Source organism: Sceloporus occidentalis, unplaced genomic scaffold (assembly GCF_023333645.1).
Source record: "Sceloporus occidentalis isolate IW3139 unplaced genomic scaffold, rSceOcc1.0.p SCAF_255, whole genome shotgun sequence".
NCBI classification, from domain to species: Eukaryota; Metazoa; Chordata; class Lepidosauria; order Squamata; family Phrynosomatidae; genus Sceloporus; species Sceloporus occidentalis.
The window spans coordinates 181,175-194,779 of NW_028317235.1; the positions used below are offsets into that span (position 1 = coordinate 181,175).

Below are 13,605 nucleotides of genomic sequence, written 5' to 3' on the forward strand. Positions count from 1 at the left end.
CTTTAGCTCCTGATCACCAAGAAGCGAAAGGTAAACATCCCAATAAAGCCAGATCCTACAGCTATACACTAATAGAGGAAGAAAAGGGGATGATCAAATCCAATGAGAATAGTGGTGCTTTGAATATCATAACAAGATTTAGACTCCTTTAATCTGTTTAGAATTTTTAATTCAAAAATCTAAAATGTTTTACTTGGTCCAAATATATCAATTCCTTTTGATTGATAATGTTGTACACTAGATAAAATTATTTATGTACCCCACACAAAAAGAATGGTGAGAGATTTACTGCAGGTGTGTTTTATCTCAAGTTGAGTGAGTATCCTCGTTTACATATCAACACCATGAAGAATGTTTGTGCAAAATCACTCATGTGATATAATGTGTTACATTTAAGGGTTAATTCAAAATAACAAAGCAAACCTTAAAGTTATGTGGAAGAATAAAGGATGAACTCTATCCCATATTTTGTTCTCCTAAAAGTACACGTCCACACTATTATCTCATAACACCGGTTCTGGCAGGAACTAGGTACCAGGTTCTTTTGAACAACAAGTATGCATTGCCCACCCTCTGTCCCTCTTATTTTGTAAATATGCTGCTTGTAAGGACATATTAGTATGTGTTGTATTATGATTGGTTTAGAATAGGATGTTATTTCCGGTCTTTGTGATAAGCATATATTTGTATCCATAATGCGCCATTAGATCTTATTATACATACGCTCCTGTGTCTGATTTTTCTCGAGCCGCTCGATAACGATATCTATATAATTTGGAACCCCAAGGTATAGAAGTACTTGGAAATTCTCCAACAGTTATGCCACAGCTCTTAATGGAACAGCTCTGTACACCTATGTATTGCTTCCTGAAACAACAGGCCAATAATTAATTTAGATCATAGTAGAAAATTCAGAAATTAAATTCCTTTGAACTGGCATTTTCATCTGTGTTCTTCTCAAAAGTTCACGTCTATCTCATGTTTGTTTAGTTTATAGCAGGGGTGGGGAACGCAAAATCATTTATTCTGGCCTGTGGGGCAAAAGAGGCAGCAACTGCGGTCGCGGGGGTTTGCAACTGTGACCGAGCTCACCTGTGATCACTTTTGCATTACACTGCTTAACTATGCGTTGCTTGCTTAGTTGGACCGCCCTGGGGAACCAGGAACCGAGCAAAGTTACATCAATTTACGCCACTTCACATGACCCTGCTGCATTCCTGCTTCCCCTGGCCAGTAAAAGAGAAGTTGTTCACACAGAGTGCGAGCAACACAGAGGGAAGCAGCGACCCCTGCGGAAGTCTGCGAGCAGCACAGGGAGATCTGCAGTTCAGGTGTGTGTGTGTGTGTGGGGGGTGAATGAGTATCTGAATGAGGGTATATTTGTGAATGAGTATGTATGGATGAGGGAATTAATGAGTAACCGTGAATGAGCGAATATTTGTGAATGAGTATATGTGTATGCCTCATGCTATCACACACATATTCATTTATTCACAGATACTCATTCATTGCCTCAATGAATGAGTATCTGTGAATGAATGAATATGTGTGTAATAGCATGGATGTGTAACGGGGGGAAGCATGGCACAGTGAAGCAATTGGGAAGCAGGGATGGCACAGGGAGGCTGTTTGAGGCAAAGATCTCACAGAGAGGCTCTTTGGGGCAAATATGCTTCCAGTCTGGGTGCTAGGCAGGTCCTTTGGATGTAATATGGGTGCCAGGGCTGACATGATACTGCGGTATAGTGGGGGCTGGCTGGGTGCCATAAATACACAATGTGGGGCTGGCTGGAGGTATCACATAAATAATAAAAGAGTTGCTGGGTGGTGGGAACAATATGCAATGTGGAGCTAGCTGGGGGGGCATACACAAGGGTGTGGGGCAATGGGGCATTAATTCACAAGGGGGGGTCTGTCTGTGGGCATTACATAAATCAATACTAAATGGAGGGCTGTCTGTGAAATAAATATACATTACGGGGCTAATTTTTAAGTTTATTATTTTGTATGCCCCCAAATGATGTTATAAATATCCAAATGACCCTTGGCAGAAAAAAGGTTTCCCCCCCTGGTTTATGTAAACAGCTCTGTACACTTATTCATTGCTTCCTCAAACAACTGACCAATAATTAATTTAGATCATAGTAAAAAATATAGAAATTAAATTCAATTGAACTGGTGATTGTGTCTGTGTTCCTCTCAAAAGCTCTATATCATGTCTGGAAATCTGATTCAATAGGAAAAGAAAAAAAATGTGTGGCTGCACAATACAGCATTTAGTTTTTTTCTGCATAGATGCATAATAGATTTTTTTATCTTGCTAAATTATACACACATACTTACTCAGTAACATCTCACAAAAAATGTCCTACAGTGAAGATTTTACCTAAATGTATAAAACTAATAATCCTTTGTATGCAAGTTTCTAGTAAAACTGTTTTATAATGGCAGCCATAAGGGGGGGGGCCTTGATGGCACATTTTTGGCATGTGTGTGTGTGTTATGTTTTTGTGCACCTACTGAAAATGCCACAGTGGAGCTGGATCCTAGAAGATTATAGCTTACACATGCCCTTGAAGACTTCAGTGGTCTTTTGGAGGAGAGACCTAGAAGATCTAGCCTTCCCATAATAAAAAAACAAACAAACAACTGCCTTAGAATTCATTTCACGTGTTCTAATTATGCCCCTCTTCTCTTGCAGTACCTCCAAAACATTGGAAAGCTTTTGTTGTGATTAAGCACATATTGAGCATGCAAGAAAATGCTGACTAGTTTTGAACAGATGTCATGATCAAAACACCTGTTACAACAATTATACAGCATTAGGAGCATATAGGTCAATACGATTACATATGTTTCAGCGATCACAGATGATACATAAATTGACACCACATAATATGGGGCAGATCATCTTAACAAGAGGTCAGCTACTGGCAGGACATCAACCATAAACAGTACTAATACCTCTATGTCACCTCTTCAGAGTGACCATACAGATTCACACAAATATTATGTATCCATACCAACAGAAGGGAAATAAACTGGCCCTGTTCTTGGAACCGTCTAAGCAAATATATACTGCCACATACAGAATAGGTTGGTATGTGCCTAAATCTCACAGCTGATTGAGAGGAATTAAGATTAACTTCAGAGGGAGGAGCACTAAACGGCAATAAATTGCAAAATCCGCTAGCTTCCCCCTTCAAGAATCAGGTAAGTTTATTATACTTACCCCTACTTACAAAATAAATAAAGGAAAAAGGGATGTGGAAGAAAATAGTTTGGGAAGACACTTTGTACAACTGCGACACCAGCAGGCTCCCTAATGCATCAGAAAGACTCTTCTGCCAGTTATCCTTGGGCAGAATTTAACCCCCAAAGATAAAGGGTGAAGGAGAGACACATACCATGGGTAATTTAATTTTTTAGGAAAAAATGTTTTGGCAGATAAACTTCTGGTTGGAATAAAAAACAACATACCATTAGTCTAAAAAGCAACTTGACGTATATAGCTAGAACCACTATACTAAACAAAGCTTAAAAAAGATTAACTTAATGGGATCTTTACTCGTATGTGACCCAACAGAAAAGAAAAAGAATCACTGATTTTTGCATTTTTCTATTTCTCCGACAGAATTGAAGATTTTGCATTGCTTTCACTATAATATATATATATATATAAATATATAGATATATATATTATTTATCTAAAAGAAATAGGGAATCAAGTATTTTAAAATAGGAATTATTTGTTTCCGTGCAAAGATGCACCACTTATTCTAGGAGTACAAAATTACACTTGGGAAATTAACTGCATATTAAAACTAGGGGATCGAGACTGTTTGGTCAAAAGGGCAGCAGTAGACAGGAGATCTTTATTCTCTCCTGTGTGGCCTAGCCGGTCCTCCTGAAGGCTAATAGTAGAGAAACGATTGGTACTTCCAGAAGTTAGATTGGTATCACCCTCACTCCCACCACTACAACCAGTTTGACTGCCATTTAAATAGTCAAAAGATTTAGTGGATGAGGTGCTGGAGGTTCTAATTAAACTTAAGCTATTGTTTTTTGGCCCCATATGACCAGCTGGAAAGCTCAAGCGCTTCTTCATTGGTGATAACTCTGTCCCTTCAATTGTGGTATCTGGAGGCTTGGAAATGTACTTTTTAGGAGTTGAATCCCAAAGATTTTCAGTAGGCTTTGCTTGTGTGGATTGTTCTCTCTCTTTGATTGAATACACACTACCACCTTTTCTTGAGCCATTTCCCTGAGTTGATGAAGTCTGTTTGGATCCCATTGGCTGGTTGCTAACCAATACACCAGATGCAAAACCATCATCAGCATCACTCGGGTTCATGAAGTCCTCTCCACCAACTGTGCCTCCCAGACCTGAAAGCAAAAGTATTTTATTGTAAAATGCACTGAATGTTAACCATTGCAGGAAATTTGAACAGAACTTACTACATTGAATTGAATTCAATTTTGTGCTGTGTACTTTATTATGCTAGGATCCTTGGGCGTTTGTTCATCTACAATAGCTTCTGATCCTTTGGGGTTTGTTTATAATGGACAAAGGTAGCCCATGATTTTCAAAACGATAATTATGTGATGACAACCAACTAATTCCCTCAATGGTGAACAAATGTCATTTTTTAAACCTTACTCTTTGCACGCAGACATTCACCACCTGCCAGGGATAAGGATCCAGGTTCCCTGCAGTGCTGCGGGAGATCCTCCTCTCAGTGAACGTCTGCCAGCGGAGGTTTCCAGAGAGGAAGATCCAGGTCCCCTGCAGCGCTGCAGGGGATCTGGATCTTAGCCTTGTATTCAGACCTCTATTTGAGGTCCAATTATAAGACAACCTCGAATATAGGACAAAGGGTACTTTACTCTGAAATCTTAATCGACCAAATACGGTATATGGAAATTCTAATGGCAGCTTGGTGGGAATATAATACTATTCTTAGTTCCACAAAGACCTCTACTGAGTATTAAAATACTCAGGAAGGCCACAATGCATTCCTTGCTTGCTAAAAACTGCTATCTAAAATTAATATCACACACAGAAGCTGTTTTTGCTTTATCCTAATAGGTCATGCTTAAAATGAAGATGCATTTTTCTCTTCAAGTGTGATTGTCTGGTATGCACAGATTAGTAAAAACATCCTGTCTGCCTCTGCCTATGATATGACTTGCTGTGAGGTGCATAATATAGATTTATACAGATATGTTTATGTGATGGGACCGACCTGTACCCCGACTGGGTACACCTGCCAGCGCTGCTTCCTTTTCCCCATAGCCACCAAGAAAACAAAACTTCAATCGTCAGGTGGAACTAGCAGGAAAGACAGCAGGAAAGACCACTCCCCATGAACCTCGGTGGCACTGTAGCATTGCAATACAGTTCTTTACTGTACTGACAAGGACAGCACCAAGACTTACCCCAATAACAAGATAGAACTCCTATTGAGGTAAAACAGGAACTGACTTTATTTGGAACAGCACAGATATTTATACACACAACATAATTGGATCAGGAGTAAAATCCTATCAACTACTACACAGCCAGGCTCCTCCATACAGTTCTATGGCCAGCAATGCCCACCTGACAAAAAGTCACTATTTCAGGGTGATCCTGAGGGAGCGGCCCCAATCCCGGGTATCAATTTAGAGCTCAGGGTCCAAGGATGTTGTGTTCCAAAAATCAACTATCTGGCATCGAGACCCTGAGCGACAGCATCAGAAATGTCCCCGGGAATAGTCTGCACTGTAACAGGATCAGAGTTCCATTGCTGTGGCTGGGTAAACCCGGGTCTTAAAGATGGGTAATAAAACTAGGGTTCACAAATTAGCTCCCTCTCAGTAACTACCTCCAAGTGTTGCCCATCATGAGCATAGAGTAACCCCAAAAGAGTGATGTGGTGGGACAATGGATGTCTGTAGCGACTCGCTTCTAATTGTCAGCATGCATCGCCACAGTTCCTAGCCGCAGTACAGTTCCATGAATTTGTGGCTAGGTCCCGGTCAGGCGCATGGAGCGTTTCAAGCCATATAGAGACCCATAGCCGGCTAGTCCATGGGAGTATGGTTAGGACAGACCAGATGGGGTTTTCCGGTCACCCTGTGCACCCTAATGAGCACAGGTTGACATAGACCCTGGGATTTCCTAGGGTGACAGATTCCCCAGGAATCCATCAGTACCCCCTCCCAACCTCAAACCTACCCCCATGTGTCCTTGGGGTAACCGTGACATTTTAATTCTAGCATAATGATCAGGAACAGTATTACGGATGGAATCCATCTAATTAATTCATGTGGTAAAGCACACAAAACTAGCATTTTTATTTACATATGTTTGTGCTCAAGCAGCAGCTAACAAATAACTACAGTGAAGGAAAAAAATATTTGATCCCCTGCTGATTTTGTACGCTTGCCCACTGACAAAGACATGATCAGTCTATAATTTTAATGGTAGGTTTATTTGAACAGTGAGAGACAGAATGACAACAAAAACAATATAGAACAACGCATTGCAAATAGGTCATAAATTGATTTGCATTTTACTCAATGAAATAAGTATTTGATCCCCTATCAATCAGCAACGTGTCTGGCTCCCAGGTATCTGTTATACAGGTAACAAGCTGAGATTAGGTGCACTCTCTTAAAGGGAGTACTCCTAATCTCAGCTTGTTACCTGTATAAAAGACACACGTTCACAGAAGCAATCAATCAGATTCCAAACTCTCCACCATGGCCAAAATCAAAGAGCTGTCCAAGGATGTCAGGGACACGATTGTAGACCTACACAAGGCTGGAATGGGCTACAAGACCATCGCCAAGCAGCTTGGTGAGAAGGTGACAACAGTTGGGGATCAAATAATTTTTTCCTTCACTGTACACTAGAATGTTAAATTCTTATTTTCCTTGTGTATTCTCCAGCAGCACTAACAGAGAGATGTATGTAGCTCCACTTCCAAGAAGGCTGGAACAAATACTCATTGTAATAACAAAGCCAATTTAAGGTGTATACACCCATCAGCCATAACATTGTGAGCACTGACAGGTGGATTGAATAACAGACAGTCATTATTATCTTATCTTATTATCATGGCACCATGGGATATATTAGGCAGCAAGTCAACATTTTGCCCTCAATTATTAGAAGTAGGAAAAATGGGCAAGCGTAAGGTTTTGACTGACTTTGACAAGGGCCAAATTGTGAGGGCTAGATAACTGGTTCAGAGCATCTCCAAAACTACACCTCTTGTGGGGTGTTCCCAGTATGCAATGGTCAATACCTATCAAAAAGAGGTCCAAGGGAGGAAAAGTGAACCTGTGACAGGGTCATGGGCGGCCAAGGCTCATTGATGCACGTGTGTGGGGGCAAATGCTGGCCTGTGTTGTCAAATTCAACAGATGAACTACTGTAGCTGAAATTGCTGAAACAGTGAATGCCACTGCTGACAGAAAGGTGTCAGAATACACAGTGCCCATGGTGACTCCTGTCCACTGCCTAAAATGGGCAAATGAGCATTAGAACTGGACCACGGAGCAATGGAAGAAGGTGGCCTGGTCTGATGAATCAAGTTTTCTTTTACATCACGTGGATGGTTGAGTGCATGTGCGTCGCTTACCTGGAGAACACATGGCACCAGGAAGCATCCATGGAGGCCCCACCTCGCAATTTAAAGGATCTGCTGCTAACGTCTTGGTACCAGATGCCACAGTACACCTTCATAGGTCTAGTGGAGTCCATGCTTCGATGGGTCAGGGTTGTTTTGGCAGCAAAAAGGGGACCTACACAATATTAGGCAGGTGGTAATAATGTTATGGCTGATCGGTGTACACACACACAAAAAGATTTAGTGAGACAAACAATAAGTACTGCAGGAGGATACACAAGGGAAGGAAATAACATACCCTTGTGATCCCTGGCAACACAAAACATATTAAAGGTGGGAAAAATAAATCAAGGTACCACCAACCGCAAGACTCTTTTGTCCACAACAGGAGACAGACCAAGTCTTTAATGTTTGACAGCTCAAGATGGAACAAAAAGCACCCACCAATTCAGCCCAAGATGTGCCATTTAACGATTCAAGTGAGTTTTAAGTCGGATAGTCCGCTGATGGAAGTTCTCTCACAAATAAATTGACAAGTGAAGCTTGTCATCCAACTAGATGACTTGCATCAGGGCTTAGAAGAAGCTGGCTGATCACTTCTGGTTAAACTCTTGGTGAAAGGTCTATATGGGCTTGTCCTTGTGCTCTCTGAATTTGACACTTATTCTTAAATGAACCAAAACTAGACTTAAATCTAATTGCCATGAACTCTTTAAATAGCCACTCTGTGATCATGATACACAAGTAATGCTCGGCTTGAAATGCCCACGACAATCACCTGGTGACATGGAGAGGAGCCTGCCCAAGGGCGCATACCTTGGTTTTTATAGGCAGCCTGCAAGAAAACTCGCCCAAGATCCTTACTAGTACTTATAAGATGCCTCCCGTTTGCTCAATCAAGAGCAAATAGGGAGACAGAATGTTGTTTTCCCATGGACCTTAGAAAATGAAACGGGCATGACCTCCTCCATGTAGAACAAATCATTTAGGCGAGCAGTTGGGAGGGGGAAATATTTAATGAAGGCAGAGCTTTATATCACTGTCAGTGCTGCTCGATAAATAGTGTTTGCTAATCAAACTTTACAAGACTGGGGATATTCCCTTATGTAATTGGTTAGAAAAAATGGAGGACTTCCGGGAGGTGGGCCCTAGAGATGGCTGCTTTTTAGTCAAGCTCCTCAACCTTGAATCTTATCCGTTGGCATCCTTCTGTCTGTTATTTTTCGTGGAGGGCTCACTACCACGTATCCATCGCGACTATTATTTGGAGTAAAAACTGTTTGTGCCCCTGGGGTACGCACCTCATGTGTTGCACCAGGCCTGTTGTGTGTCTCATTCCTCCGCACCAACTTTTACCCTACATTGTTGGGTTTGAGGATCCGGACTGTGAATCATCTAGGCCCAAATTCGTGTGCATACTTACCTTGGATTACGATCCTTTCGCTCGGAGTCCCTGCCTGCCACAGCCGTTCAGATTGCCCTGCTGGGGTGGATCTTGGCGTTCGCTGCGAGGTCGGTGACAAGTGGAGTTGTGAAGGAGCTGGTCTCGCTGGATCAGACAGAGGCTGGAGGCAGGTGCTATCTGCTGAGTCATCGCTGGCCTTGCGGTGAGGTGCGTGGGGATCCCGAAGTCTGCTGGAGTGGTTAGGGGCTTCCACCAGCTGCCTGCGGCCCTGTGCGGAGGGGAGCGGAGCACGGTGTTTGTGGTGGTCCTCTGCCTTTTCCTGTGCCTGGTTATTATCTTGCACTGCATTGGGGCTCCGCTACATGTGGTAACAGAGGCTGTGGAGATACTGAACAATAGATACGTCTCCTGTATTGCGCTGCAGGCTATCATCGGTGTTGCTGGAGTCATCTTTCTGCACCTGGTGGGGTCCTGCCAGCAACTTGTCAAGGGGCACCATTGTTTGGCAAGATTTGAACATTCTAAGACCTTTGCAAGTCTGGGTGGCGGCCAGGTAGCGCCCGACTGAGCAGTAGTTACTGCATGTGACTGTTGGCATTTCCTTGCTGTTTTCACCATTGGATATCATCATTAGTTAGGCAGGGGTTAAGGCTGGGTGGTCTGGGCAGGGTTTGGGAAGGGTGTAAGGCAAAAAAAAAAAAAAATTTGTTATTTTCTGTCTTTCGGGGTTGTGTTAAGTTTAATCTGTTGCCACCTTGATTGGCTTAATACTTTTGTGTTTATATGTGGTGTCCTACCCTATCAAAGGGTGTGTGGCCTTGATTAATTTGCTTGTCCTTCTGCTTTATTCCTCCTTGTGGTATCCTCTTATTTCTTACTACTGGGGAGGGGTCCTCACGAATAACAGCTGTGGCACAATACCCCTTCACTTTGGTACTCTGTACGGAAATCTTTACTCACACACAGTCTATCAGGCTGCAGAGACGGCTCAGACACGAGGAGGGTAAAATAAAAGGCTGGGCCTGTTTTTATTTTTCACCACAGGCATAACAAAAATAAATAAATCAAACAAAAAGCCTTGCTCTCATGAGCACTAACTTATACAAGGTTCTCCAACCTAACTGAAGTTGGACGGCTACTTAACTGCGTCTCCCATTAATTACTAGAAACAGGTGAGTACTAGGAGAGTAACCGTGAATCTCCGGACTGGATTTCCACCTGCTGGTCTTGGCTGCTCACAAAATGTGGAGTGGCGCACTGGCCCGCCCTACTCTCCAAGTGCTCCACCCCAGGGACACAAAATACACAAATAACAGATATCCAACAGTTCTATTATTAACAAAACATCTCCCTGGGGCTGGTAAAAACTATTGAGGGTAACCACACTGCAAAATATAAGGGGGTATATACACTCCCTCCATTATCATCCCCTGCTTTCTGTCACACAGCATACACATGGAAAAATATATGGTCCCTCTGACTAAAATGTCCACTCGGCAGGGCAAGGCGAGGGATAAGTCTGCAGTGGCACTCAAATCTGCCCCTCTTCCTGGCCCGCTGACGGCTCAAGAATCTTATTAACATCATCTCTCCACTCTTAGATACTAAGCTTGAGAAATTGTCTCACTGAGCTGGTTTCCCAAGGGCAAAGAATTACTACTGTAGAGTCCAGGGTGTCTGACATACAAGATGGCTACATCACTTCGATCTCAAGACAATTGATTGAAACCTTACAGGAACGTGTAGATGATCTTGAAAATCTTAGTAGACGTAATAATCTGCATTTGGTTGGCCTGCTTGAAGAGGTTAAAGCTGCAGCATTGCATGATCTAGTCACGAGCTGGCTTCCTAAATCTTTGGATAAACTTCACAGAATTGGGGCGCAAGGATATGTGGAAAAAACAAAAACAACAATAATAGTGTAGTAAAAAATATACACTTAATAGTGTAGGTGTACAGTGCACTCACAAGTGTAGCAGTATGGGAAGCTCATCAAAAGACCATGGGACTTGAGTTCTTATGATCTGGAAATGTATAGGCAGATACCCAAATGGTGCAATATTTTTTATCCAAGTTTTAATAATAAAAAGTAAAACACTTACAAAATTGGTGGCATAACTCAAATGATGTTATGCAAAGCCAGCAATAAAGTGTGAAAATCCCGAAATTCGAACGATAATCAGACGTCCACAGTTGAATCAGGATCCAGAAATATCATAAAAATAATTGACACTAAAATATGAAAATCTCAATGCGTTTCGCCGTATTAATAAACGGCTTCATCAGGAGAAAAACAAGATAAAACAGTCCGGGGTAAGAGTCCATTTTATATAGTTTCCTGGTGGCGTGGTAACGTCACTCCGTTACGTCGTCCCACTGGTGTAGCCCCGTCAGTACGCTCTGCCGTATCTCTGATTATCCGGCTTGTGTTGCGGCATTTGTAATTGTTAATAAAGCTGTTCCGTTGTTCACATAAAAAAAGATGAGGGAAATGCTTCTCCTCAGACCGCCGCTGTTCCGATCGTGTGAAGGTAGACAAGCCACTCAGGGCCGGCCTTTGGGGTGTGCGACCTGTGCGGCCACACTTCAGGGGGCGCCGCGGGGTCTGCCGCCGCCGCGGGGTCCGACGCCGCCAACGTAGCGTACCGCTGCCGCCAGCAGCGTACCTAGCGGGTAATGTCCGCCGCTGGAGGACCAGGCTCGCAAGGGAGCGGTATCAGAGGTCTTTAACAGACCTCCGGCTCCCTTGAGTGATTTTAATCCAGTTCCGATACCGCTCCCTTGTGATCCGCGCGGCAACAGCTGCTGTGCACTGGGGTTTGTTGTCAGATCCCGGCGCACAACACTGAAGCCGCGCCCACTGCCGTCCGTGCCCTCTGACCCGGAAGAAGACAGAAGAACTGAAGAAGAGGAGCGAAGAGAAGGAAAAGAGCTGTAAGGAGAAGAGAGGAAAGGTAGGAAAGCATTCAGTGAGAGTGAGAGTGGATTGGTATATGTGTGGATTAGTGTATGTGTGGATTGGTATGTGTGTGGATTGGTATGTGTGTGGATTGGTATGTGTGTGGATTAGTGTATATGTGTGTGTAATAAATATAAATCAACTATTAATCTCCAAGGACAACAGCTGGATCCCAACACAATGGGATTCCTCTTGAGTAAACCAGTTTCAAGGAATTACACTAGTGGCGAAACCCAAATGTCCAGGAACTCACAATACATCAAAGAGCTATCTCTCTACCAGGTGGGAACAATAAACAGGAGATACAATCTACAATCTCCTAAAACAAAAGGACTGCAGGAGATAGTATCTGGGCTGGAGACAAGCATGTGTTTGTCCTACAACAAAAGGAGACAATATCAACATTCCAGAGACCCACCCTGAATTTGCCCTGAGGCACTGTGGGGGCAATCTAACTTCATGGACAAGAGCGGTCTCTACAGGCAGCTGGTGCAGGTACAAGATTGTGCCTTCCTAAGGATGAGTGGACACAAACTAAGAAGATGATTGGCTGGGACTGTTTGGGCATAGTGGCTATAAAGGTGTTGTGTGAGCAACAAAGACAAGAGAGAGAACCAGAAAGAAAGAAGGAAGGATAACATCAAGGTGACAGGGACACCCCATCCTTACATGCACACATAGAGTCATTAGCATAGTATAGTTAGTCATAGAGCCTTGTATTTCAGACGCTTCTCTATATACTCATATATATGTATTTGTTATTTTAATAAACCCATTGTTTTAAGCCACTGGTGTAAGTGGAGTTTCATACGACGAGGAATCTGTAGTAGTTATATATCCCGGGATTTAAAGGGGCTTTTCTACAGTGTGGATTGGTATATATGTGTGGATTAGTGTATATGTGTGGATTGGTAAATGTGGATTGGTATATATGTGTGGATTGGTATACGTGTGGATTGGTATACGTGTGGATTGGTATACGTGTGGATTGGTATACGTGTGGATTGGTATACGTGTGGATTGGTATGTGTGTGGATTAGTATGTGTGGATTGGTATATATGTGTGGATTGGTATATATGTGTGGATTGGTATATATGTGTGGATTAGTGTATATGTGTGGATTGGTATACGTGTGGATTGGTATGCGTGTGGATTAGTATATGTGTGGATTGGTAAGTGTGTGAGAGTGATGGGTGTTATGCTGTACCATTTCCAATGTCTTTTTCATTATCTAATTATGCTCTAAAAGTACATCATAACTCCCATCATTCTATACTGTCCATACAGAGCTGGGAGGCAGAGGCCTTGCACCCCCACCGCAGGACTCCTGAAAGGTAAGTGAACTTCAAAGAGGGAAAGGGTAGATAGTTAGGAGGGGGTAGATAGGGAGAAGGGAGTGAGACAGGGGAAAGGGGGTAGATAGGGAGAAGGGAGTGAGAAGGGGTAGATAGGGCAGAAGAGAGTGAGAAGGGGTAGATAGGGCAATCATACTCCTATCATGCCAAGTCTGTGAGTAAATCCTGGAATCTGGGTATGCCTGGGCATGATAGGAATGTGATTGCTGTTAATCATATATATATATAATATTATTTAATTGTTTTGTCCTATTTTGGTGTGTTAC

At 42.7% G+C, this 13,605-nt stretch overlaps 1 protein-coding gene across 1 annotated transcript in view; it reads right to left on the minus strand.

The window, feature by feature from the left end:
* Positions 1-3,793: 3,793 nt before the first annotated feature.
* The window catches only part of LOC149275958 (hyccin 2-like), a 118,967-nt gene continuing 109,155 nt past the window's right edge, over positions 3,794-13,605 (minus strand). Inside the window, exon 10 of the mRNA XM_089504081.1 lies at positions 3,794-4,386. Coding sequence (XP_089360207.1) covers positions 3,794-4,386 — 593 coding nt within the window. The remainder of the gene's footprint in view (positions 4,387-13,605) is intronic.